Source organism: Bos indicus, chromosome 5, assembly GCF_029378745.1.
Source record: "Bos indicus isolate NIAB-ARS_2022 breed Sahiwal x Tharparkar chromosome 5, NIAB-ARS_B.indTharparkar_mat_pri_1.0, whole genome shotgun sequence".
NCBI classification, from domain to species: domain Eukaryota; kingdom Metazoa; phylum Chordata; class Mammalia; order Artiodactyla; family Bovidae; genus Bos; species Bos indicus.
The window spans coordinates 77,346,012-77,373,876 of NC_091764.1; the positions used below are offsets into that span (position 1 = coordinate 77,346,012).

The following is a 27,865-nucleotide window of genomic DNA, read 5'->3' on the forward strand; positions in this document are numbered from 1 at the left end:
TTCCAGTCCAGCGTTTCTCATGATGTACTCTGCATAGAAGTTAAATAAGCAGGGTGACAATATACAGCCTTGACATACTCCTTTCCCAGTTTGGAACCAGTCTGTTGTTCCATGTCCAGTTCTAACTGTTGCTTCCTGACCTGCATACAAATTTCTCAAGAGGCAGATCAGGTGGTCTGGTATTCCCATCTCTTTCAGAATTTTCCACAGTTTATTGTGATGCACACAGTCAAAGGCTTTGGCATAGTCAATAAAGCAGAAATAGATGCTTTTCTGGAACTCTCTTGCTTTTTCCATGATCCAGCGGATGTTGGCCATTTGATCTCTGGTTCCTCTGCCCTTTCTAAAACCAGCTTGAACATCTGGAAGTTCACGGTTCACATATTGCTGAAGCCTGGCTTGGAGAATTTTGAGCATTACTTTACTAGCGTGTGAGATAAGTGCAATTGTGCAGTAGTTTGAGCATTCTTTAGCATTGCCTTTCTTTGGGATTGGAATGAAAACTGACCTTTTCTAGTCCTGTGGCCACTGCTGAGTTTTCCAGATTTGCTGGCATATTGAGTGCAGCACTTTCACAGCATCATCTTTCAGGATTTGGAATAGCTCAACTGGAATTCCATCACCCCCACTAGCTTTGTTCATAGTGATTTTTTCTAAGGCCCACTTGACTTCACATTCCAGGATGTCTGGCTCTAGGTCAGTGATCACACCATCGTGATTATCTGGGTCGTGAAGATCTTTTTTTGTACATTTCTTCTGTGTATGGAATATACTTAATGCTAGTGAGGGCTTCCCTGGGGACTCTGTGGTAAAGAATCCACCTGCCAGTGCAGGAGCCTGGGGTTCAATCCCTGGGTGGGGAAGATCTCCTGGAGAAGGAATGGCAACCCACTTCAGTATTCTTGCCTGGGAAATCCCATGGACAGAGGATCCTGGCAGGCTACAGTCCCAGGGGTCACAAAAGAGTGGACATGACTTAGAAAATTACAATACCAATGAACTATACACTTAAAATAGGTAAGATGTTAAAGTTTTTATTATCCATTTAAACAAAAAAGTAACTAAAAAAACATATTTCTTGCTTAATAAAGAAAAAATAAATATTAATGCATTCAACTGCCTACTTAGCATCTCCACTAGTATGTCTAAGAACTAATTAACACTTGACACACCCAAATCTGACTCTGTTATTTCCCAACTCTCACTCAAAATAAACTGCCTTTACCATCTTCTCCACCTCAGTAAATAGCAACCTCATCTGTGCTTAGGACTAAAAGCTTGGAAGTATTCTAAATTCCTCTTGTTTTCTCTCCCACTCTGTATCCTACTGAAAGTCGTTCAGTTGTGTCTGACTCTTTGCAACCCCATAGACTATACAGTCCATTGAATTCTCCAGGCCAGAATACTAGAGTGGGTAGTCTTTCCCTTCTCCAGGGGATCTTCCCAACCCACGGATCAAACCCAGGTCTCCTGCATTGCAGGCAGATTCTTTACCAGCTGAGCCACAAGGGAAGCCCAAGAATAGTGGAGTGGGTAGCCTATCCCTTTTCCAGCAGATCTTCCCGACCCAGGAATCAAACCAGGGTCTCCTGCATTGCAGGAGGATTCCTTAGCAACTGAGCTATCAGGGAAGCCCAAAAAGGGATGTAACCACCAGGAAATTCTGTTGACTCTATCATCTACCATTCCCACCTGCACAGCTACTATTCTGGTCTAAATTACCACAACCATTGACTGGATTACAACAAGACCCTCCATCTGGTCTCTCTGCACCCACCCTTGTTCTCAGTATGTGTGTCCTTAGTCGCTCAGTTGTGTCTGACTCTTTGTGACTCCATGGACTATAGCCTGCCTGGCTCCTGTGTCCACTGCATTTTTCAGGCAAGAATACTGGAGTGGGTTGCCATTTCCTCCTCCAAGGGATATTCCCAACCTAGGGATCAAACCTGTGTCTCCTGCAGCTCTTGCATTGGAGGCAGATTCTTTACTGCTGAGCCATGGGGGAAAGTACTGTACTCAGTACATGTTTTCAAAGATGCCAGACAGTCCCTTTTAAAACCCAACTCAGATCATGTCATCCCTGTGCTTAATATTCTTCAACAGCTCCACATTTCACTCCATAGTTTAACAACTGAACTGTTAATTGCAGCTGACAGGCTTTACATGATCTGGTCTTCAGTCCCTTTAGCAATGACCTCATCGCCTAGTATTACCCCTTTGCTCACTACAATCTAGTCACACTGGTGCCCTGCTATTCCTGCAACAGGAAAAGCATGCTTTATAGGAATTGGTTTAGCTGTTTTTTGCTGCAATGCTCTTCCCCCAGATTAACTGCTTTCTTTTCACATCTTGGCTCAAATTGCATCTTGTCAACATGGGCTACCCTGACCACTCTTATCTAGTATAACTGCTACTCAAAGTTATAGCAGTTATACTTAACTGTTATAATATATAGTTATCAGTTCAGTTCAGTTGCTCAGTCATGTCCGACTCTTTGCGACCCCATGGACTGCAGCATGATAGGCTTCCCTGTCCATCACCAACTCCCAGAGCTTGCTCAAACTCATATCCATTGAGTCGGTGATACATCCAATCATCTTATCCTCTGTCGACCCCTTCTCCTCCTCTGTTCAATCTTTCCCAGCATCAGGTTTTTCCCCAAAGAGTCAGTTTTTCGCATACGGTGGCCAAAGTACTGGAGTTTCAGCTTCAACATCAGTCCTTCCAATGAGTATTCAGGACTGATTCCTTTTAAATGGACTGGTTGGATCTCCGTGCAGGCCAAGGGACTCTCAAGAGTCTTCTCCAACACCATAGTTCAAAAGCATCAATTCTTTGGTGTTCAGCTTTCTTTATACTCCAACTCTCACATCTGTAAATGACTACTGGAAAAATCATAGCTTTGATTGGACGGCCCTTTGTTGGAAAGTAATGTTTATGCTTTTTAATATGCTGTCTAGGTTGGTCATAACTTTTCTTCTAAGGAGCCAGCATCTTTTAATTTCATGGCTGCAGTCACCATCTGAAGTGATTTTGGAGCCCCCAAAATAAAATCTGTTACTGTTTCCACTGTTTCCCCATCTATTTGCCATGAAGTAATGGGACCAGATGCCATGATCTTAGTTTTCTGAATGTTGAGTTTTAAGTCAACTTTTTCATTCTACTCTTTCACTTTCACCAAGAGGCTCTTTAGTTTTTCCTCGCTTTCTGCGTAAGGATGGTGTCATCTGCATATCTGAGGTTATTGATACTTCTCCTGGCAATCTTGATTCCAGTTTGTGCTTCATCCAGGCCAGCATTTTGCATGATATTCTCTGCATTTAAGTTTAATAAGCAGGGTGACAATACACAGCCTTGACGTACTCCCTTACCTATTTGGAACCAGTTTGTTGTTCCATGTCCAGCTCTAACCATTGCTTCTTGACCTGCATACAGATTTCTCAGGAGGCAGGTAAGGTGGTCTGGTATTCCCCTCTCTTAAAGATTTTTCTGGGGTTTGTTGTGATCTACACAGTCAAAGGCTTTGGTGTAGTCAATAAAGCAGAAGTAGATGTTTTTCTGGAACTCTCTTGCATTTTCTATGATCCAAAGTATGTTAACAATTTGATCTCTGGTTCCTCTGCCTTTTCTAAATCCAACTTGAATATCTGGAAGTTCTCCGTTCGTGTACTGCTGAAGCCTGGTTTGGAGAATTTTGAGCATTACTTTGCTAGTGTGTAAGATAAGTGAAATTGCATAGTAGTTTGAACATTCTTTGGCATTGCCTTTCTTTGGGATTGGAATGAAAACTGACCTTTTCCAGTCCTGTGGCCACTGCTGAGTTTTCCACATTTGCTGGCATATTGAGTGCAGCGCTTTCACAGCATCATCTCATTGTTTTCCTCTGTCTCTTTGCTATGATCACTGAGGAAGGCTTTCTTATCTCTCCGTGCTATTCTTTGGAAATCTGCGTTCAAATAGGTACATCTTTCCTTTTCTCCTCTTCTTTTCTCAGCTATTTCTATGGCCTCCTCAGACAACCATTTTGCCTTGTTGCATTTCTTTCTCTTGGGGATGGTCTTGCTCACTGCCTCCTGTACAATGTCACAAACCTCCATCCATAGCTCTGCAGGCACTCTGTCTATCATGTCTAATCCCTTGAATCTGTTTGTCACTTCCACTGTATAATTGTAAGGGATTTGATTTAGGTGATACCTGAATGGTCTCGTGGTTTTCCCTTCTTTCTTCAACTTAAATCTGAATTTGGCAATAAGGAGTTCATGATCTGAGCCACAGTCATCTCTGGGTCTTGTTTTTGCTGACGGTATAGAGCTTCTCCATCTTTGGCTGCAAAGAATATAATCAATCTGATTTCAGTATTGACCATCTGGTGATGTCCATGTGCAGAGTCTTCTCTTGTGTTGTTGGAAGAGGGTGTTTGCTATGACCAATGCGTTCTCTTGACAAAACTCTGTTAGCCTTTGCTCTGCTTCATTTTGTGCTCCAAGGTCAAATTTGGCTGTTACACCAGGTATCTCTTGACTTCCTACTTTTGCATTCCAGTCCCCTATAATAAAAAGGACATCTTTTTTTGGTGTTAGTTCTAGAACGTCTTATAGGTCTTCATAGAACTGCTCAACTTCAGCTTCTTCGGCATTAGTGGTTGGGGCATAGACTTGAATTACTGTGATATTGAATGGTTTGCCATTCAATATATAGTTATAGTTAACTGGTATAATATATATATTATATAGTGAGCTGCTATATATATATATATATATATAATATATATAGTTAACTGCTGTAAGATCTAGTTAACTGTTATAACTGCTTTACACATTGTACCCCCTCCCATAGTATTTATCACCTTCTAACAAACTGCTTTATTTATTTTGTTAATTGTCTCTCTGCCCTGGTTAGAATGTAAGCCCTAGGAACATCTCATGAACATCCCCTGCCAAATTAAGTAGATGTTCAGTAACTAACTGTTGAAGGAATAAATTCTAGACACTTTAGGCAAGTTTCTCTTCATCTGCTTACATTTTCATTTTCTATTTCATGAGAAGTGTTTTCTAAATTCCAACAATAAGGAAAGATGGAGCTGCTTGAGAACTCAATCTATACAAAATTTCAAACATTTCCATTCTGAGGTAAAATTTAAACATTCCAAGTTATTTATATACAAATTCTAAATGTCTAGGGGAGGGGGAAACTTTACCCAATTCATCTTCCTGAATCCAGGAGATTTCTAAACATCTGGAATTGTGGAACTATCTAGATGTTTGTCTTGATTAAAAAAAAAAAATGTAGCAGCAAAAAGTCCCAGCAATGGACTGAAATATTTTCTGTAATTTTATTTACATTTATTAGACCAACTAAAATGAACTACAGCTGCCAGTGTTTCAGACTCAGCATCTGATACTACCTAAAATTATAGAATAGCATAGAGTTGAACTGTTAGGAAAAGTAGATTGCTTCAGATCTTTGAAATTCAAAAGTAATATGAACTTAAAATAAGCCTTGAAGGTAGGTAACTGTAGATATTCCTTATTTTTAAAGGTTCCATTGTGTGGGGAAATTAACAAGATGGCACCAGTCAAGGTCTCTCAACCCATGCTCTCAAGCCCCTCTCACCCCATGTTCTATAAGCAATGACTCTGCACGGTTATGTATGGCTGAGATCACTTACAGAACTGCATGCGTGTCATGAGGTACTAGCTTGGTTACGGGCTACTTTTTGCGGTACACCTGTAAGAACTTCACCCTGGAAGCCCTGGCTGCTGCCGCATCAGTCTACACTGGAGTGACATCATGGTTACGTCATATGAGTTTATGTTATGGCTATTTATGGTTATGTTATGACTGCTGCTACAGATGCTGCATTGGCCAGAAGAGAGGCTGTATTATGGCTGCCATGCCAGCCAGGAGAGAATATTCATGTCTGTACTTCCTACGGCTCCTCAAGTCTCCTTCCAGCCTCTTACCTCGAGCCTTGCCTACCCTGGATTCAGCAAACAGTGTGGTCAGTGTGAACAGCAAGACATCTGGTGTAACAAATAGGATCAGCAGTACACACTGCTTTATGCTACAAATAAAATATGTATAAAGGTAACTGTTACTACTGTATCTAAGGCAAATCCAGCAATATATGTAATGACATAAAATAAATGCAGCCTCTGAAAACACAAAAATGATTTGTTTTCAAACTAGTAACAGTTTATTTTCCTGAAACATGTTTCATAATTTTATTAAAATTTTTGCTACTCAAAAGTAATGGAAACGTTAATAAAATTTGTAAAGACTGCTATAGTGACTAATCCTTTCAAAGTTAACAACTCACTAAGACTGAGTTCCAGTTTTGATGGAAGTTTTGAGCTTATAGATGAGGCCCACAATCATGGTACCTGTTATATATATGTACATATGCTGCAGCTACTGTTCAGTCGCTCAGTCATATCCAATTCTGCAATTCCATGGATTGTAGCCTGTCAGGCTTCTCTAGCCATGGTATTTTCCAGGCAAGAATACTGAAGTGGCTTGCCATTTCCTTTTTCAGGGGATCTTCCCGACCCAGGGATCCAACCTGCATCTCCTGCATTGGCAAGAGGATTCCTTCCCCTGAGCCACCTGGAAAGCCCAATACAGCAGACTGCATATATCGCTGCAATTCAATCATGAGTTCTAGGGGTCTGAATCCCACTCCCCACTTTCAGAGTGACCATGTGTTAGGTGCCATGAATCCCCACACAGAAAGTGCTGAAATCACATTCCACCATGCCTTCTGGGTTGGTGCTGGGGCTGCTTGATCAGTGTGTTCTGTTGTGCTTTGGTATAACGTTATTTTGGGTAGAGACCAAACTTCCTCTGCATCATCCTGCGTGGGCAAGGGAGCTAGAGGCAGTTTTTCCACCCCCAACCATACACTGATGGAGGTTCCCCTTTTGGCGATAGTTAACAAAGAATGTTGGTCAAGATTACAGAAAAACTCTTGCTATTTAAAGCACAAAAAAACTACTCTGTGTCTACAGCCATGACCAAAGCGGAAGGTGAGAGTAAAGACAAACCACAATCAATTACATGTTGTTCTTTTGCCTACTTGCAAAGGGCAGCTCTAGTCGACACCATTTGAGCTGGAGGAGGTTCATAGCCTGCTGTGCTTTATCGGATAAAGTGCTGCTAATTTATTTGTTGTTCAGTGGCTAGGTTATGTTTTACTCTTTGGGACCCCATGGACTGCAGCAAGCCAGGCTTCCCTATCCTTGACTATCTCTCAGAGTTTGCTCAAATTCATGTTCATTGATTCTATGATGTTATCCAATTTATAATAACACCCATTTCTTGGTTCCTTCTTCTTTATAACCAAGTGGAAGAAGCTGAGCCCTAGATTTATCAAAACATCCTGCGTTACTGCTGTAGTGACAATGAGAAATATACCTCAAAAGCTGTCCAAGCTAATCAAGTAAGCGCTGAGTTTTGAAGTCATCACACTTTTTACCAGAGTCTAAGGTTTATAACAGTTTTAAGTTTTGAAACTGATGAAAATACCATGAAAGACCTCTAAGTATATTAATGTGCAGATGGGCCTGCTAACTGGTATTAGATTTCCCCTTAGGATCTGATCAGATGCTGCACACATGCGCACCTAGGCAACTTTCCTTGATCCCCAGAAGCATAACATATGGCTGTTTCTGGTCCAGTTGTACTAGTTTTACAGCTAGTTTACTAAACACGCCCTTGGGCTTTCCAGGTGCCACTAATGGTAAAGAACCTACCTGCCAATGCAGGAGACATGAGATGGGTGTTCAATCCCTGGATCAGGAAGATCCTCTGAAGGAGGGCATGATAACCCACTCCAGTATTCAAGCCTGGAGAATCCCATGGACAGAGGAGTCTAGAAGACTAGAGTCCATTGGGTTGCAAAGAGTTGGACACAACTGAAGCAACTTAGCACATATGCAAACACACCTTTCCAGAAATTTAAACATTCTTCAGGGTACCTCTGTCATACAACTCTCATTTGCCTAGGTTCAAATCCTGGCTTTACCATTTAATAGTTGGGTGACTGACTTACATAAATTTCTTTATCTGTAAATGAGAATTCATAGAATTTACAATAGTACCCCTCTTATAAGGTTGCTGTGAAAATTATGATTTAATTCTAGTGAAAATACTAGAGCAGTAGCTAGCACATGATAATTGCTATATAACTATTTGCTATTATTTTTATAACCCATATAATACTCACAGCTGTGTAACTGTCAGGGTAGTGGATCAGGGGACCAGATCTTTACTCTCTCCTCACTCTAATCTCTTAAGGCCCTTCCCTTTTGCCTCCGCCTATGCCTGGCATTCTTATATTTACCCTTACCAAGGCCTGAATTTTGATTTACCAGCACTTGCTCATGCTTGCTTACTAGCAGCTGCCATTTGTTTCAGTGTCTCTGCTATTTTCAGGGATTCCCAATAGGCCATTTTGGATAAATTATGACCAGTTAATGACTCTTTTGCAAATTAATACAATAATGAATTATTTACAAATAAGTGGCCTGGTACATTAAACATAACAGTATTAGTAATGACAATGTGATATCTGATTTTTTTTTTTGGCTGCCCCATGAGGCTTGTGAGATCTAAGTTTCCTGACCAGGAATTGAACCTCAGCAGTCAAAGTGAAGAGTCTTAACCACTGGACTGCAGGGAATTCCTTGAGCCTGACATTTGACGCAGAGTAGAATTTACTGTAGATTATTTCAATCCCAAACAATTTAATGATTAATCTTCACCTTTTACCATGATTATAAATACATATCCTGGATTCCATAACTTTTTTCATTTTCCTTCCATTTTACATTACTCACAATCACTAGTTTTTAACAATCATTTTCTGAAAAGCACCTTTAACTGCCCATAACCCCTTAAATTCAGTATTTAATAGCTCTCATCTTTATGCCTCCAAAGTACAAACTGGTTTTATAAGCTCTGAGAATATCCAATGGTCAACTGCAAAATGAATAACAAAACCTTCTACTTTAGTCTTTTTTTCTTTGGTTCCTCCTTACAGGTACTAAGCGATAACTCCCTAATTAAAAGTGCCAGGTACTCTGCTAATTACTGGGGACAGGAGGACAAATAAGACATAATTCTTACCCTTGGCTAATTTTGAAAGAGATATGTATAGTCCCATAGGTGTCAGTCCCCTTGCCCCCATCCCTTTGCTAACTGCCATTAGGAGGCAACTGGACCATTTACCCTATCAGCAATGGCAGAGGATGGAAAGGAGAGAATTAGTAAGGGACTGACTTAAGAAGGGAGGGACAGAGAGGAGGAAAGGACAACGCTTACTTAGGCTCCTGACTAACTGTCAGGGAAACAGTGCCTTTCATTTTAAGAATGCAAGAAGATTAGAGTTCTGCATGCAATATTTTAGGAGTCTGTGAGACTGTGCAGGAAGAACAGTCTGCCCTGTTCACTCATTAGGTTTGGCCAATCTTAACACTCCACCTGCCTCATTTTCCAATCTCATTGTTAAACTTTTCAGATATATTCCCTCTGAAATTTTCTTTAAAATATCATTTCAATGCTTGTTAAGGTAAAGGGGAAGGAAAAGCCTATTTGCCCCATGCAAGGTCAGTTAAAAGAGACTCTGACCTGTTTTTTTTTTTTTTGGTCCCAGTAATTATGGGTTAATCACTTGTCTTTCTTCAGAAGGGCTGATTTCCTTAATTTTATCAGTAACAATAACAAATATCAGTCAAGGGATTAGGCTGGAGGGAGGGAAAATGCACTTATGGAGAGCAAGGCCAAGTTTCTGGGTGTTTGTGGGTTCCTTCAGGACTCCACAGGGCTCACAGAAGTCCATTGAAGAACCCAGGTGAAAAGTAACAGCAGTCTTCACAGGAGGTGTCACATGTCCTAGGAAAACTTTCACCAAAGTGTGTCCTGTGAAAAAGATCTCTCAATTCCCCCCCTACCACTCCACCACAACCAACCAACTAATCATGATTCGATATGAAATATTTGTGACTTGCCAAATTTGACAGTTTTATCTTGCAGACTCATGATACCAATAGGCATATTGAGGCATCAAGAGCCCTACAGTAAAAAACGAAAACAAAAACCTGTTTAACTTTGAACCCAATTTATGTCCAGGAAACATTTTTATCATTTATTACAAGTGAAAATCTCATGGCGCTTAGAACACATTTTGGGACAAATTACCCCAGGGACTCCTCCAGTTCTAACAACTATTGTTCAGGCTACTTCCCATATTTTCCTAACTCCACTGCTCCTGACTTCCTGATAATCCTTTTGGCTGCCCACATGACCATAACTCTCAAATTATGAACTGAAACTCCAGCCTGGCCTTGGCTTTTAGACATGACCCTACTGTCCCCAGCTTCAATGCTGCACAATCCCACAATGTGCTGACCACAAAAGCAGCGTTAGGGTCAGATCCAGGATGCTTGAGTCCTGCACATGGAATCTAAAACTGGAGTAGCCTTCAGCTTAAAAAAAAAAAATCAGATGAAATGACATTGTATAATTCTGCCATTCTACTTCTACTTCCTTTCCATTCTCTCCATCTCTCTTCCTCTCACCTACAAAATCCCACAGCCCAGCAGACAAATGCGCACTATTTAGTAAACAGTTCAATCCCTGGGTAGGGAAGATACCCTGAAGAAGGAAATGGCAAGCCATTCCAGTATTTTTGCCTGGGAAATCCCATGGACAGAGGAGCCTGGAGGGCTACAGTCCATGGACTGGCAAAAGAGCTGGATACAACTTAGCAACTAAACAACAACAAGGCATTTTAGTGTCCATGACAAAGATGAGTCAACTGAGGTGGTGTTAAGTGACTAGGCTGGTGATAGATGTCATATCTACATATAGTTCGTAAGTACCTTCTGGGCAGGGACTCTAGCTGATTATCTTTTGGTTTTCACTCAGCAAGTAACAAAGTGATTACATCTGTTATAGTATAGCTATTAGCCCTGACTCTGTGCCTCTATTTCAACGAATACTGTGCAGCCAGGAGCTTCCAAATACCCAAGACATTAAAAATTAAAAAAAAAAAAAAAAAAAACATACTAGATTAAGAAAAATGCAAGAGTGAGAATCTTAGTTGGAGTCACTGAACATAGACAGACTCCCAGACTTCCCTTTTCCCAGCTTTGAACCACCTCCTTACTTGTTCTTCAGTCTTTTGATTTCCGTTATCTTTGCTCTAGGATAAGTCTCTTTAGTAGACTCTTAGATATTCCCTCTGGAAACCAATAGGTAGAGTCCCTTAGGCTCACTCCATGCTAGTCTAGTCTTGCTTAGCTTTCAGCTACACAGCTGTCGCTTCTGCTAAACCTGACCCAGGCCTCTCCAATAAGGCGCTTCCACATATGTCATACCATGTGAAAAGTAACAGCAGTCTTCACCTTCAGCATCCATAAAATGTATGTAGGACAGATATCTGCATATTATGGTTGAAGAAAGTAAGGCAATAAGGCACTTCCACATATGTCATATCATGTGAAAAGTAACAGCAGTCTTCACCTTCAGCATCCATAAAACGTATGTAGGACAGTTATCTGCATATTATGGTTGAAGAAAGTAAGGTTAGTAAACAGTGATAAATACAAGAGTCACAAAAAGGTTTTTGATTCCGAGGTCAGTGTTCTTTCCTCTACAACTCATGGCCCTGCTGTCAGGCTTGTTTGTATTTTGCACTGGAAATAAGCTCATGATTTGGAGCTGTATTTCCAGTATTTCCGGGGCTATGAGGACTCATTAGTATTCAATCTGCTTAGCCAAACATTCCATTAACGACATACAAGCACTACAGTGATCTTAAATCCAAATGAAGTGAAATATTGATCTGAGAAACTAAACATACCCTTTAAATCATTAATGACCCCCTATTTGTCACAAGACCAAGTTTAAGAAATATTTTGAGTTTTTAAATAAAGTCTTGGTATCTACTCTAAGAAATTAAGATAATAATAAATGACCTCAGGGAATCAGGTCTCTATTCCATTCAAAAATTCTACTAAATCCAGCAATCACAACTTGCTACAGACTTCAAAGGCCTAAAGTGTATTTCTTCTTCATAAATGGAATACAGGCCAACATTTTTCCCTACCTGAAGACTGATTAAAACTGTGGGTTGGAAGTAAAAGTTAAGAGTTAATAAAGTTTTATTGGAATACAGCCACACTCCTTCTTGTGTATACTGTCTATGATGCTTTTTGCTAGGTTGACAGAGTTAAGTATCTATAACAGAAACCATATGGCCTGCACAGCCCAAAATATTTATTATCTGGCCCTTTACAGAAAAGGTTTGCAGAACTTGACCTAAATAATCAAGGCAACAAACCACAAATTAGTACTATAAATGTTATGATATTATATGATAACACTATTATTATAACACTATTGTTATGATATTATGACACTATTATTATAGCACTATGTTATAATACATTCGTACTATCACTTTCCAGAATTAATCTTGGTTCCATTCCCAGCTAGCAATGTGATCCCAGGCAAGGAAAAACCTCTAGGTTTCAGGAAACTCACTGGTGGCACAATTGATCTAGCACATTTGGGGTTACAGATGACCCTGGGATGTATTTGGTAAATTAACAATGTTACAAGGTATAATCTTTGGTTTGTTATTGGTCTAAATCCCACATGCCCAGCATCCTTGTAATTCAGTTGCAGTTGCCTTCCTATTTTTCACAAAAACTATCTTCCCCAGGAATCTACTGCATGTGAATTAATAAGCCAACAGGTCATGCTTTTTGGTCAGTGCTGCTCAACCATGAATCACCTGTGGAGCTTTAGAAAAGAAAACTATAATACCTTGGCTGAATCCCAAGCCAATGAAATCACAAACTCTAGGGGTTGGAACCCAGGTATAAGTGTGTTTTAAAGCTTCCAAGGTGATTCCAATGTGCCGTCAAGGTTGAGAACCACCATTCCTGGTGTCCTGGTAACAGGCTTGGATCAAATTAGTATATTCAGTGGAAGCTGTATGAAATATATTTCATGATTTTAAGCTGTTGAGCTAAATTTATATCACAAAACGTGGATTCCATGAAGACTAAAATTTTAATAAAACTGGTTTAGGCTTGCAGCATCAATTGACTCCTGTGTAAGTCATAGCCAAAACTTATGTGTTGAGCATGAGGCCCTCTTCAACATCTGGTTGATAAAGATTATCTCATTTTAGAACCCAGTACTGAAAAAAAAAAAAAAAAGACACCCGCTGGGTTTACATGAAAAGCTAACTTGAAAATCCAGAAGGAGATTATTTCTGGCTGATGGAGAGTATGGCAAACTTTGCTATGGAAGAAGAGACTTCTGAAAATAACAAAATTAAAAAATTTTTTTGACTTCATAAACTCTGAAGAAATAAAAACAGATGTAAGAAATGAACCTGAAGGGCAAAAGATGGTTTTTCTCCTAAGAGCTATAGCCAGCTCATTTATTCAAGATGTCTGGTTTATAAATTAACCAGAATCTTGGCTTTTCCTCTTCCTTTTTACCCACTGCCAAACTATTTTCCATTTATTCACAATAAATTTATCTGCAGGTCCAGAGAGAAGACGAAAATCAAACTGGCCAAAATGTTTCATAAGGTTTGACAAGGATATTGCTAAAACCAAACAGAATTGTTTTTCACAATGTCAATTACAGCAACCAAGACTGGAGTACTATTTCTCTACACAAAGGGGAAGATACATCCTTTTCATAAGCAAATCTTTCCTGACCTAGTTTGATTTTCATTCATTTTGTATCTGCTTTTCTGGTTTATTTTTCTGAACTTGATTTCTCTAAACCTGGTTTCCAGCACCCAAAACATTCCAGCCTAATGGTCTCTGAAAACTAAGTTCAGAAATTTTTACTGCTCTAGTGCTTTATTGCTCAGGCACAGATCACAGGTAGATGCAGACTTCGATTACTGACAGTTTTTTAAAAAATCTGACAAGGTAGGTGGTTTTCCAAAAAGGGCATGGTGACAATCTGTGATCTATTCCAACTCTTTTTATCTTGATACTCTTTTAAGACAAATATTAACATAAACATCATTTGACTAAAATTTTAATGCTTAACAGCTTATGTCAATATTTGCTTTCCTTATTCCTGGCTGTGTAATCAGACCAGCAGGCCTCATATTTTTCCCCAGGCTACAATTCTAGACCAGGAGCACAACAGCATTGTGTTTAGCTTCTAACACTGTGGGGGATTGTTCCAAGTCATGCAAAACTTAAAAAGCAAATACTGATCTAGCTTATCTTTTATTCCTTGTATGTATTTTTTGGTTGATAGAGGAAGGAAGTTAGGAAGAAAAATAATCCAATTTATCAAATATAACCATTTCTCTAATTCTGAATTTTAAAACTGTATTACATAAGTCATATTTAGTTATGTCTAACTACAAAGAAAAAGTTTATTCACTCAGTGGTGAAACCAATCTTATTACGCTCTTGTTTAAAATTCTACAATAGTACTGAAAGATCTATAGGAAAAACTCTCCGTTGTTTCCAAACAGGACCCTTAATCATCAGACATAAGCCTGTAAAGGCTTCATATCTGCCTACTCACAGTCATGCACCCCTAATGTTCTATCCACATTCTGATCTTCTCCATTCCTGTAACACACTATACCTCTTTTCATGTCTGTATGATTTTGCATATCGGTTCCCTTAGCTCAATAGTCTATCTTTAAACACATTAATCTAGTTTCAATGTCACCATTTTTGAGGAAATTTCCCTGAGTCAAAAGAACAGTCAGTTGCCCCTCCTTTTCTATTCTCCACACACACATTTTTTTTTAACCTATACCATGACACCTGTCATGCACAATCACTGCTTTTACTGGTTTTCGACCCTTTCAAATCAAGTTTTACAAGAACTGTTGAAGAGGAAACATTTCTAAACTGCTACATTTTATTCTATCTCCTTTCTTTTCCTATCATTTTCCTAAGGGGAGAATTTCAAAGAGCTAAATGTCTTAAACAGAGGAGGGGAAAAAAAGAAAAACAAAAAAGGGAAGGGAGTACACCCTTGGAACTTAGCAAAATACCTTAAATAGTTTCTCTTCATCTTGCCACAATTTTCTTCATGCAAACTATTCTCTGAATGTCTTAGTTTCAAGAAGAGTGATGGAGTGCTTTCTGTTTTTAAAGGAGTACTCAGGCTGCTGGGCGGAGAACAGAGTTCAAGAGGTTAATAATCTAAGGGAAAGTTTGATATCTTTCAAAGCAAGACTGATTGACAGACTGGATTGACAGACTAGGGAGAGGGAAAAAAAGATTCAAGAAGACTAGTTTTAGGCTTGAGCATAAGAAGTAATGGTTACTACATAATGATATGGAGATAACTGGGCTACAAAGGTTTAGGGGTTTTTTTATGAGAAGAAAGAGAGTTTTTCCCCAGGCTAAGTTATAAAAACCACCATGCAGAATGACCAGCTTCCATGACTAACATTATTTTTCTTCTCAGAGGCACTTTTCTGTGGCCTGCTTCAAGATATGACTTAAAAACTACAGATCTTGGGTCAATTAGCAGAGGAAAAATCCTTAGAAGGGTCTGATCTGAACAGGGCTTAACAGGGACTGTGGGAAGGAATAAGTTAGAAAATGTATTTAAATCAGAGTGAAGACCTTCAAAAATATATTTCAGACCAATAAAAATTTGTGGGCTTCCCTAGTGGTCCAGTAGCGAAGACTCTCTGCGCCCCATGCAGGGGGTCCAGGTTCAATCCCTGATCAGGGAACTAGATCCCACATGTCACAAGTAAGACTCAGTACAGCAAACTAAAAATAAATGTGTTTTTTTTTTTTTTTTAATTAGCTTCCTGGACTTCCCTGCTGGCTCAGTGGTAATGCAGAAGACACGGATTCCACCCCTGATCCAGGAGGACCCCACATGCTGCAGAGCAACTAAGCCCACCACAACTACTGAGCCTGTGCTCTTACAGCCCAGGTGCTGCAACTACTAAGGCCTGCACACCGTAGAGCCCTTGCTCCACAGCAAGAGAAGCCACCACGAGAAACCTGCACGCTGCAACTAAAGCGTAGCCCCTGCTCTCCACAACCAGAGAAAAGCCCGTGGAGCAACAAAGACCCAGCACAGTCAAAGTAAAATTTTAAAAATAATTTTTTTAATTAGCTTTGATTTTATATATAAGAAATAGTACAGAGTAAAGAAGACTAATAGAGCGGTAAGCATCTAGGAAAAATCCTTTTTATTTTATGAATGAATGGTATTCCAGTGTCTAAGGAAAATTGTTCAGGTTTAAATCTTTCTTTTCTTAATTTTAAACAAATTTTTATCTTTATTATGTTACAATTATACATATTTGAATCCATGTAAACACGCAATACTGTCATTCCATTTGTCCCCACTTTATATTAAGTGATCTTTACATTAAGCAGAAACAGGACATGATATTGGAAACTTCACCATCTGTACCTTCTTCAGTCAGCTTTCCTCCCCACAGTCTAAAATGAGGCCATACCAAACTGCTTATGTGTCACATAACATGAGAGACCTTGTGGTTTCTCTTCTGGAAACTTTGCACATTTCGCCTTTCCTTTGTCCAGGGGGTCTTCCCAACCCAGGGATCGAACCCAGGTCTCCCACATTGCAGGCGGATTCTTTACCAGCTGAGCCAAAACGGAAGCCCTCCTTCTGCCTGGAATCCTTTAAATATGCCTTCCCTCATATTTCCCCATTCCATGAAGTTGACTTCTTAATTCTACAATTTGAGAGCACCCCAAATCGTGTGCTCCCACAGCCCATTATGCACACAGTCCTATTTTCCCATCTTGTATTTTTTTGTTTGTATGTTTGGTGGTCCATTTGCTCCAAGAGAGCACAGATCATCACTTGTTGTGCTTTCTTATGTACCCCCACTGCTTACCAATAGGCCTAGCACACTGAATACCTATTACTATGCAAGTACTCTGGGGATTTTTGTATTGACTACTCCAAAGCCTTTGACTGTGTGGATCATAACAAACTATGGAAAATTCTTAAAGAGATGGGAATACCAGACCACCTTATCTGCCTCCTGAGAAATCTGTATGCAGGTTAAGAAGCAACAGTTAGAACTGGACATGGAACAACAGACTGGTTCCAAATTGGGAAAGGAGTACAGCAAGGCTGTATATTGTCACACTGCTCATTTAACTTATATGCAGAGTACATCAATGTGAAATGCCAGGCTGGATGAAACTAAAGCTGGAATCAAGACTGCCAGGAGAAACATCAATGACCTCAGATATGCAGATAACACCACCCTTATGGCAGAAAGCAAAGAGGAACTAAAGAACCTTGTGATGAAAGTGAAATAGGAGAGTGAAAAAGCTGGCTTCAAACTCAACATTAAAAAAACAAAGATCATGGCCTCTGGTCCCATCACTTGATGGAAAATAGATGGGAAAACAATGGAAACAGTGACAGACTTTATTTTCTTGGGCTCCAGAATCACTGCAGATGGTGACTGCAGCCATGAAATTAAAAGACACTTGCTCCTTGGAAGAAACACTATGACCAACTTAGACAGCATATTAAAAAGCAGAGACATTACTTTGCCAACAAAGGTCCGTCTAGTCAAAGCTATGGTTTTTCCAGTAGTCATGTGTGGATGTGAGAGTTGGACTATAAAGAAAGTTAAGCGCGGAAGAATTGATGTTTTTCAACTGCGGTATTGGAGAAGACTCTTGAGAGTCCTTTGGATTGCAAGGAGATCAAACCAGTCAATTCTAAAGGAAATCAGTCCTGAATATTCATTGGAAGGACTGATGGTAAAGCTGAAGCTCCAATACTTTGGCCACCCGATGCAAAGAGCTGACTTACTACAAAAGACCCTGATGCTGGGAAAGACTGAAGGCAGGAGGAGAAGGGGATGACAGAGGATGAGATGGTTGGATGGCATCACTGACTCGATGGACATGAGTTTGAGCAAGCTCCAGGATATGGTGATAGACAGGGATGCCTGTCGTGCTGCAGGCGACTGGGGTCACAAAGAATCAGACACGACTGAGCGATTGAACCGAACTGAACTTTGGGGATGGTGAAACAATAGATGATTTTGTCTCTCAACTTTCCGAACTTTCTGCACACTTGTTATACACTCTTCATAAAAAAAGACTTTAAATCTCTTTCTTAAAAACGACCCCACCAATTGAAATTACCACCAATTTCAGATCACAGTGACTTGAACCTGGTTGAATTTGATAGTTGGAATAACTAACACAGTCCTTTATTTCAGTGCTTGAATTAACACAGTCTTTTCTGAAACAGCTAAAAGCAAAACAAATGAAATCTCACCTCAAGTAGAGATAATACTCAGTTTTATGCAGCTGAAAATGGAAGAAATGAAAATCTCCCTCAAGAAGAGAGAGATACTCAGATAAACTGAGAAACAGAGTGAAAGTACAGTCCAGCTGTCTGTATCCTAGAACACAGAAGCTGTGCGTCCTGGGTGCTGATTGTACTATGCCATTTGATATAAGGGACTTGCGTATCCCTGGATTTTGGTATTTGCAGGAAGTCCCCTGCAGATACCTAGGGACAACTGTACCTCACTAGATCTACGCCAGCCTATCTGTAGACTGGATTTTAGGGAGTTCTAAGTGGGGTAGAGAGTTTATTTTTAATCCTAGTCTTTTCCAAGCTGGTTATATTAATATTACTCCAGGAGATGTTGGAATTATAATATAATTATATATTCTGTATATTAATATTCTGCATATAATTATATATAGTCTATATATAGTCTATATATAGAGTAACATAATTACATATAGAAATATAATTATAATTTCATATTCTGGGATTATAATACCCAGAATATGAGAAATATCTGCTACAACTAAATACATCAGAAAATTGTATATTTGATAAAAATGTTTTACATTAGTTAAGTCCATTTGCTCTATTAGCAGTAAGCATCAAACTCAAAACATTCTCCCTCTCCCCCGAAACTCTCCTCACAAATTTATGTTGAATAAAAGGTGAATATAGGTTCCATGGGGCTTGCCTGGTGGCTTAGATGATAAAGAATCCATCTGCAATGCAGGAGATCCAGGTTGATCCCTGGGTTGGCAGGATCCCTTGGAGAAGGGCATGACCGCCCACTCCAGCATTGCTGCCTGGAGAATTCCATGAACAGAAGAGCCTGGCAAGGCAACATCCATGAGGTCACAAAGAGTCAGACATGACTGAGCAACCAACACTTTCACTTTCATAGGTTCCATAAGAAAATTAAAGGTATTTTTCTGATGTCTGTCTTAAAGTCAAATGTGTCCAGGTTCCTAGCTCTTGAAGAGCCCAACACTCCTCTTTAACACATAAGTTCTCATTCTGCATAAAAGCAAAAAGTTCCCTTTCTCCCTACGTTTTGGAGTCCTCCTGGGGAAACTTCCTCAAACCCTCCCTGGTTGTTGCTTGTCGCCTCAAACTCCTGGCCCAGTAGCACAGGAGCTAAGAGGATGAGCTGTAGCATGAAATTCTGATTTGCCTCCTGGTTCCATCACATGTTAGCCATGTGATCTTGAACAAATTTCTCAACCTGCCTAAGCACCACTTTCCTTGTTTATAAAATAGATATAATCACAATGCCAGTCTCATATAGTGCTGCTATGGGGATTAAAGAAATGGGAAGTATACTGCTTGACATATGACAAGCAACACCTACACACACAGAATGTCTATTATGCTTTGTTAATTGCTTCTTAACATTGTAAACTACTTCTCGAAAGGTCTTTTGCTGTCCCCATATTAATTTTCTAAAAAACATGGATACAGCCACCTCCTCTAATTCTCCCAGTTTCTGCTGAAGACTAGGAAATAACAAAGAGAAATTACAATTAAAAAGCAAAAAAAGGATGAGGAGGACACAAGGTAAAATATTAGCTGGCTTCTTCTAGCTTACTGATTAAGCCCTCTTTCTGCTTAGCCCTGGCAGGCTGTCAAGCTTGTAGACTTCACCTTAATAGCATATTTGGGGGAATAGAGGGAGGAACAAGGAAAGCTCATGCTTTCTCAGTACTTACTGCCCCAAAGTGCTGCTTTTTCTTTTCTTTTTTTTTTTTGCTGCTTTTTCTTAATTAAAATTTGTTAACATAGAGGAAGTAGTTTGAAAGTGAGAGACAGTCCATCAAATGGTAGAAATATCAGTTAGTGAGACATAGAGAGAAGACAACAATTTGTGTTATTTGCTACTGCTAAGTCGCTTCAGTCGTGTCCGATTCTGTGTGACCCCATAGATGGCAGCCCACCAGGCTCCCCCGTCCCTGGGATTCTCCAGGCAAGAACATTGGAGTGGGTTGCCATTTCCTTCTCCAATGCATGAAAGTGAAAAGTGAAAGTGAAGTCGCTCAGTCGTGTCCGACTCTTCCCGACCCCATGGACTGCGCCCATCAGGCTCCTCCATCCATGGGATTTTCCAGGCAAGAGTACTGGAGTGGGGTGCCATCGCCTTCTCCGTTGTGTTATTTAGTAAACGCTTTTTCTCCCTAATGTTAGATCTTGGCTATGTTTCTGAGCCAGCTCCCTTCCCACTCCCCTCAAACCATTTCCCTACTACCGCCACCTCAGAATTGTAGCTTTACCCTTACAAAACAAAAAAGCCTGTCACAACATTAAGTGGTTTTTCACAAAGTGTTTTGGTCCCCACATAGCGCTGCCACTGCCGGAAGTCCCAGTTCTATATCCCCCAACCTACACCCCAAATCTGACCCTTATCAAGACCCTCAGACTTTGACTCCTATCTCCCTTTTTATTTTTTTAACTTATTTATTTTTAATTGGAGGATTGTGTTTGTTTCTGCCATATATTAACATGAATATAACAGCATAGGTATATGTATATTCTCTCCCTCTTGAACCTCCCTCCCACCTTCTACCCCATCCAACCCTTCTGGGTTGTCACAGAGCACCAGATTTGAGCTCTCTGTATATTACAGGAAGCTTCCACTGGCTATCTAATTTTACATATGGTAATGTATATGTTCCAATGCTACTCTCTCAATTTGTCCCACCCTGTCCACAACTCTTTCTCTCTGTCTGCATCTCTACTACTCCCCTACACATGAGTTCTTCAGTACCATCTTTCTAGATTCCATACATATGCACTAATATATGATATTTGTCTTTCTCTTTCTTTTAATAGACTTCACTCTGTATAACAGGCTCTTAGGTTCATCCACCTCATTAGAACTTTCTGACTTCACTCTGTATAATACACTCTAAGTTCATCCACCTCATCAGTTCCTTTTAATGGCTGACTAATATTCCAAACTTCTTTATCCATTCATCTGTCAGTTTACACCTAGGTTGCTTCCATGTCCTGGCTATTGTAAACAGTGTTGTGATGAACACTGGGGTACAGGTTTAAATCTTAATCTTGAATTATAATTTAATTTACATATCATTTGAATGAAAACCATATTATCATTCCTGCAAAGACTGACAAATACTTCCCATTGAATCATTCTTCATGTTCCATTTTTCTCTTCAGTTTTCATGTGTTTGTCTACAAGCAAAAGTTTTTAAAAAGGAAAGTTTCTTCAAGTCATTAAAAAAAGATAAAACTTTTACAAATAATATGTACACTAAATGCACATACTCAAATTTTTTCTTGAACAACTTAATAGCAATAAAATAACCAGTGGTGTGGGCAGGAAGCACTACATTATTGTCTTTTCAGTTTAAAAACCATAAAAGGAACTTCTAAAACTCACACTTATAGTGGCCCCTCACTATAGGGAGTTGTCCATTAGAGCAGAAAATTCGAGTAGCACTTCTCTCCAATGATCCTTAACTATTTGAAGGTGTAATGAGAAGAAACAGATGTTGTGTCAGAGAAAGAAAGAATTCACTAACCAAGAAAGGAAATACTTCCCTTTTGCTGCTTTAAAAAAAAAAAAAAAATTCATGTTTAGAGTGTGATGGTAAACCATGTGGAGATCACAAAAACTTTAAACTTTATGCAAGAAGAGTAGAACCTCTGCAAAGGAACTGAGGCTTCTTCCTAGATAATGGAGGGAGCCAAGGCAGACATGAAGTGGGTTACTCAATCTCTAGCAACTACTAGAACCTGGGAAAAGAGCCAGCCAAGACTGTGCAGCTGCAGGAGGGAGCCTCAGCTTCCTGGCTGCAGAACTGTGACCAGCCCCACCCTTGGACTTCCATACTCGGTGCAACTCCCTCCCCCCTGCCCCTCCACCCCCCCAAGGCCTAAAGAAGGAAAGAGTGACACCGCAAGGAAAAGAATCCTGATAAACTATGAAGACTACCTGTTCTAAGGTTCAGTTCATTTTATTTAACAGTGTAGACAGCAGTGTAGACATTCCTCAGGAAGGTTAATAGATCCATGCAGACAGTGGGAAAATAGCATCACAGAATTAAACCCATCTCAGTTTTAAAAAATATTTTTAGCAGAAATTTCCTGTCACATGATTACATTTCTACCACATAGAGTTTCATTCCTCTTTGAAAGAATCAATTTTTCATTAATACACTCCAGAATATTGGAGGAGAAAAACGATGGCTGAATACCACTAACAACAACAAAAATACTTCCATGCCTGTCTCTATTTGCTATCTCATATTGAAAAGCAGGTAATATTCACTCTTCTGAACTCTGCTAAAACAAGAAGACTGGGATGGTGGATGATTTGTTTGCTTGAACAGAACAGTATTCTGTGCAGTAGTACTTGAAAATGTTTAGTAGCAAATATTTCTTAGCTTTGTTCACACCAGAAATGAAAGAAAAAAAGAGAAAACTCTGATTTTCTTTCTCTGCATCCTCCCGTCAGTGACTAAATTTTCAAATTTCTAATGTTAGTAAGAATGAGTCAGAGAAAGAGAACTATTAAACTTGTATTTTGCTAACCCAGAAACAGCCTCCTGGAAGAAGCAGAAACCATAAATAGAGCACATATTTTAATGTTAAAGTTGAAAAATAATGTGAATCTTATTCTTAACTTAAACCAAACTCTGCAACTTTCATGCCCTTTAAGCATCCTGTTGTAAAATGACCCACATAAACCGAGGGGAGAAAAAAGAAAAAAAGAGAAAAGACACACTAGAAAATGAAACTACTTACCGTCATCAGTGGACATCATTTCATATATACTGAAAATTAGTCTACTTTGGTTTGATAAGAAAATATTTGGCTTTACTCTTTTAAAGTTCATGTGATAAAATCTCACTCCCGGCTCTGAAGCCTCTCGCAGCCACAGGTCAGCCGGGAGCTCTGATGATGCACTGCTTACTTCAGGACCTTCTCAGACCTCACTGCTCACGGACAACCTCATGCATAATATGCCACTCCTCCCCAGAGGAGGGTTGCTGCAGTGTTCTTCAAAAGACCAAGTATATGAGGATGGAGAGATGTCTATTTATTACAGTAAACAACAATGAAAGCTCATAGGAGCATAAAATGCACTAGAAATACACTTGGGAATAGGACAGTTTATAAACTGGCTAATTCCTGAACTATTAGTAATGCTCTAAAAAAGCCAACATGAAAACAGTTTGTTTCCACTTGAACTGGGTCCATGCACTGGACCAAAGAGGTTTACAGATTCAGGATTCACAGGCTTAAGATGTTAAAATGTCATTTTGAAAGATCTCAAATGCTATTTTGCCACTGAAGACTTTCTATTTTAGCATAGTTCACTGACCTTGGTGCAGGGTGAATAACTACTACACGTAAATTTCCTAAGGAAACCAAGTTTCATGTGATTTCAGAGCACTGTTTACTTATTTTTATACATCTTTATAAGTTTATATCATTTACCAGTACTTTCAAAATTTCTCATAGCCCTGAAAAATCAGAAAGTGTCCATTAAAATATGTATAAAATTACAATGAAGTAACAGGCTATAGACATCACTCTCACAGTTGAAAGAAGTGTTTCCAAAACCCTCCTTTACTGTGTCCAGATGGAGTGGTTCTCACACACCAGATCACCTGGATGGAATTTTAAAACTCACACTGCCTGGTCCTATCTCAGTTGAATTCAACCCCAGAATCTGCACTTCTAACAAGCTCCCAGGTGATGCTGACACTGTTGGTCTGGGACTACACTACAGGAACCACATTTGGAGAACTGCTGGGGCAGAGACTTGATACTCAGTGGCAGCCTAAAGCTCTGACTCAATTGCACCTGCTTAGGAACTGCTTAATATCAGGGCAGGTAGGAAACACTCAAGGTGTGGTATGAGGGAACTATGTATTACACACTCAGATAAGGCTCATCGGGAAGTAGACTTATCAACTTAATTGTTAATAAAAGAAACCTGCATATTAGGGATGAATAGACAATTACAACATGGAGAAAAGGAGTCAAAGAGAAGACACCAGAATTGCCTTTTATGTCCTTCACAAACTTCACCTGTCTGTTTAAAATTCACTGTGTCAGGAAAACTCTTTATATTTGATACCAAAGATCACTTAGCCTTGGCAAATTTCAGTAATGCAAAAAGCAGAATGTTTCCCTGTCATAAAATGCTCCAATTTTGTGCTTGCTGAATTTTGATAGCCATATTTAAATTATAATCTTAGGTTTGGTTTTCAAACAAACACCTTTTCTTTTTTTATAGCTAACCTTTACTTTGTGCCTGGTGCTCTGGTAAGCACCTTCCATGCAGCATTTCATTAAATCCTCACTGTGAGGTAGTAATAATTTATCAATATTTTACAAAAGAGAATGCTCTTCTGCAAAAGGAATAAATAGTATAGGTAAGGTATGGAGTAATAATTACCATTCTGCAGAAGAGAAACCTAGGTTTAACAGATTAAAAATCTTGGCCAGTAACACTAGTAAAATAATAACCTTTAAGAAATTCAATTCTCTTTTGCACAATAAAGATATAATAAAATTCATGTTTGAATCTATATAGTAAAAACCACAATAAGACTTGTAGCTGCTGCTGCTGCTAAGTCGCTTCAGTCGTGTCCGACTCTGTGCGACCCCAGAGACGGCGGCCCACCAGGCTCCCCCGTCCCTGGGATTCTCCAGGCAAGAACACTGGAGTGGGTTGCCATTTCCTTCTCCAATGCATGAACGTGAAAAGTGAAAGTGAAGTCGCTCAGTCGTTTCCGACTCTTAGCGACCCCATGGTCGGCAGCCTACCAGGCTGCTCTGTCCATGGGATTTTCCAGGCAAGAGTACTGGGGTGGGGTGCCATTGACTTGCAGCTAGAAGTGATAATTACAGTTTTAAACAAAATATCATTGACTCTTATTGTTCACAACAGATAATCTGAAATTATATTCGGCATCTACCACAAACTAGTGACTAAATTTAAGCTACTCACTAGCAGCATGGCTGCTGCTGCTAAGTCGCTTCAGTCATGTCTGACTCTGTGCGACCCCATAGACGGCAGCCCACCAGGCTCCACCGTCCCTAGGATTCTCCAGGCAAGAACACTGGAGTGGGTTGCCATTTCCCTCTCCAATGTATGAAATTGAAAAAATAAAGTGAAGTCGCTCAGTCGTGTCCGACTCCTAGCGACCCCATGGACTGCAGCCCACCAGGCCCTTCTGTCCATGGAATTTTCTAGGCAAGAGTACTGTGGGGTGCCACTGCCTTCTCCGAGCAGCCATGGCCGTTTCTTATAAAGTTAAACCAGCACTTCCATATGACCCAGCAATGACACGCCTAGGTACTTACCCAAGTGAAACTAATACTTACATTAACAGAAACATGCAAATGAAAATTTTATTTCTTTTAATTGGAGGATAATTACTTTACAATATTGGGATGGTTTTTCCCATATATCATTGTGAATCGGCAACACATGTGTACATGAATATTTACAGAGGCTTTATTCATAACTACCAAAAGCTGGAAAATACACAATTGACCTTCAATCAGTGAATAAATAAGCAAACTGTGGTAAATCTGTCTTTACAACCCTCAAGAAATGAGCTAAGGATACTTGCATGTGTGTTAGTAAGGAAGCCAACTTAAAACACTAGAGGACTTCCCTGGTGGCACGGTGAGTAAGAATCCCTTGCCAATACAGAAGATATGGGTTCAATCCTGGTCCACAAGATTTCACAAGCCACAGAGCAACTAAACCCATGGGTCACAACTACTGAGCCCGTGCTCTAGATCCCAAGAGCCACAAATACCAAGCCCATGTGCTGCAACTATTGAAGCCCAGGTGCCTTGAGTCTATGAGAAGCCCACACACCAGAACTTAGAGTAGGCCCTGCTCACCCATATTAGAGAAAGCCCACACGCAGCAAGCAAGACCCACTGAAGCCAAAAATAATAAATAAATGCCACACATTTAAGATTCCATATGACATTCTGGAAAAGGCAAGCACAGTTCATTTCAGTTACTCAGTTGTGTCCGACTCCTTGCGACTCCATGGACTGCAGCACGTGAGGCCTCCCTGTCCATCACCAACTCCCAGATGTTACCCAAACTCATGTCCATTGAGTCAGTGATGCCATCCAACCATCTCATCCTCTGTCATCCCCTTCTCCACCCGCCTTCAATCGTTCCCAGCATCAGGATCTTTTCAAATGAGTCAGTTATTCGCATCAGGTGGCCAAAGTACTGAAGCACACAGGGACAAAAACTAGACCCAAGGTTGCAGGAGGGTGGAAGAACTGATTTGATTACAAAAGGGTACAACAGAATTGCCAAAGGTGATGGGAATGTTTCATATCTGCATTGTTGTGCTGGTTATATGACTGTATGCATTGTCAAAACTCACAACTGTACCCTAAAGAGGGTGAATTTTACTGTATATAAATTATCCAATAATTAAAAAAACCAAAGATTTTTGATATTATCTATTGCCTTTCTCATCATCAATAGTAGAGATAATTACTGGTTCATTGTATTTGTTTCCTGTGATTTTTTAAAAAATCTTGAAAAATTAAAAAGTAACCTAATTAGCTCCCCACACAATGTCCATTTGTGAACAATGACGTTTATAACAATATATTTAAAAGGTTCTTTCAAGTTAATGTTTAATTTAGTTAATTAATAAGATTATTTGTCATTGACATCAGTCTTGAAAAATATCTAAACTCCAGGCTAACCAACTCAGTTATTCACTTTAGATATGTATTAAAGACTTTGAAGCAACTTAATATGCACGCACAAAGACTTAGTGGGCTGTCACCCTGCTATCAGGCTTCTCCTCCTCGTAGAGTCGTTATTTCTTTACAAATTCTGTTGAGTAAGGAAGTCAGAAAGTTCTCCCAGTCACAAGGTATTTCATAACCGCTTGCTTTATCACTATATTAAACTTAATTTACTTTTTATTAAAGGCTGCTAGTATTTTCAATAGTTTACCATTTCTAATGTAAATGATCTAAAACAAAAATTTTACCATGTAACCTGTGCTTCTTGAATTAAAATTTACTAATTTATAATGTCTAAAAAAGAGGGGAGAGGGGCGGGAACGAAGTTGTCTGACCTTGCTTTTTTTTTTCTGGCCAAGCTGTGCAGCACAGGATCTTAGTTTTCTGACCAGGGATTAAACCCATGCCCTCTGCGGTGGAAGTGCAGAGTCTTAACCATTGGACCACCAGGGAAGCTCCTTTCCCAGTAATCTGGTTTATAGCTACCTAGCATATCATCTCGGAGAAGGCAATGGCACCCCACTCCAGTACTTTTGCCTAGAAAATCCCATGGACGGAGGAGCCTGGTAGGCTGCAGTCCACGGGGTCGCTAGAGTCAGAAACGACTGAGCAACTTCACTTTGACTTTTCACTTTCATGCATTGGAGAAGGAAATGCCAACCCACGCCAGTGTTCTTGCCTGGAGAATCCCAGGGACGGGAAGCCTGGTGGGCTGCTGTCTATGGGGTAGCACAGAGTCGGACACGACTGAAGCGATGCAGCA

General features: G+C 39.8%; 1 protein-coding gene across 8 annotated transcripts in view; it reads right to left on the reverse strand.

Moving 5' to 3' along the window:
* The window catches only part of FGD4 (FYVE, RhoGEF and PH domain containing 4), a 229,996-nt gene that overhangs the window by 84,796 nt on the left and 117,335 nt on the right, over window positions 1-27,865 (reverse strand). The window contains exon 1 of one of the 8 annotated variants that reach the window (XM_070789820.1): window positions 23,095-27,779. The exons of 6 other annotated variants lie outside the window; for them this stretch is intronic. In XM_070789820.1, coding sequence (XP_070645921.1) covers window positions 23,095-23,185 — 91 coding nt within the window. In that variant the 5' untranslated portion in view covers window positions 23,186-27,779. Of the gene's footprint in view, window positions 1-11,378; window positions 18,752-23,094; window positions 27,780-27,865 lie in introns of those variants that run through there. One more of the 8 variants, XM_070789819.1, reaches the window with a different exon arrangement.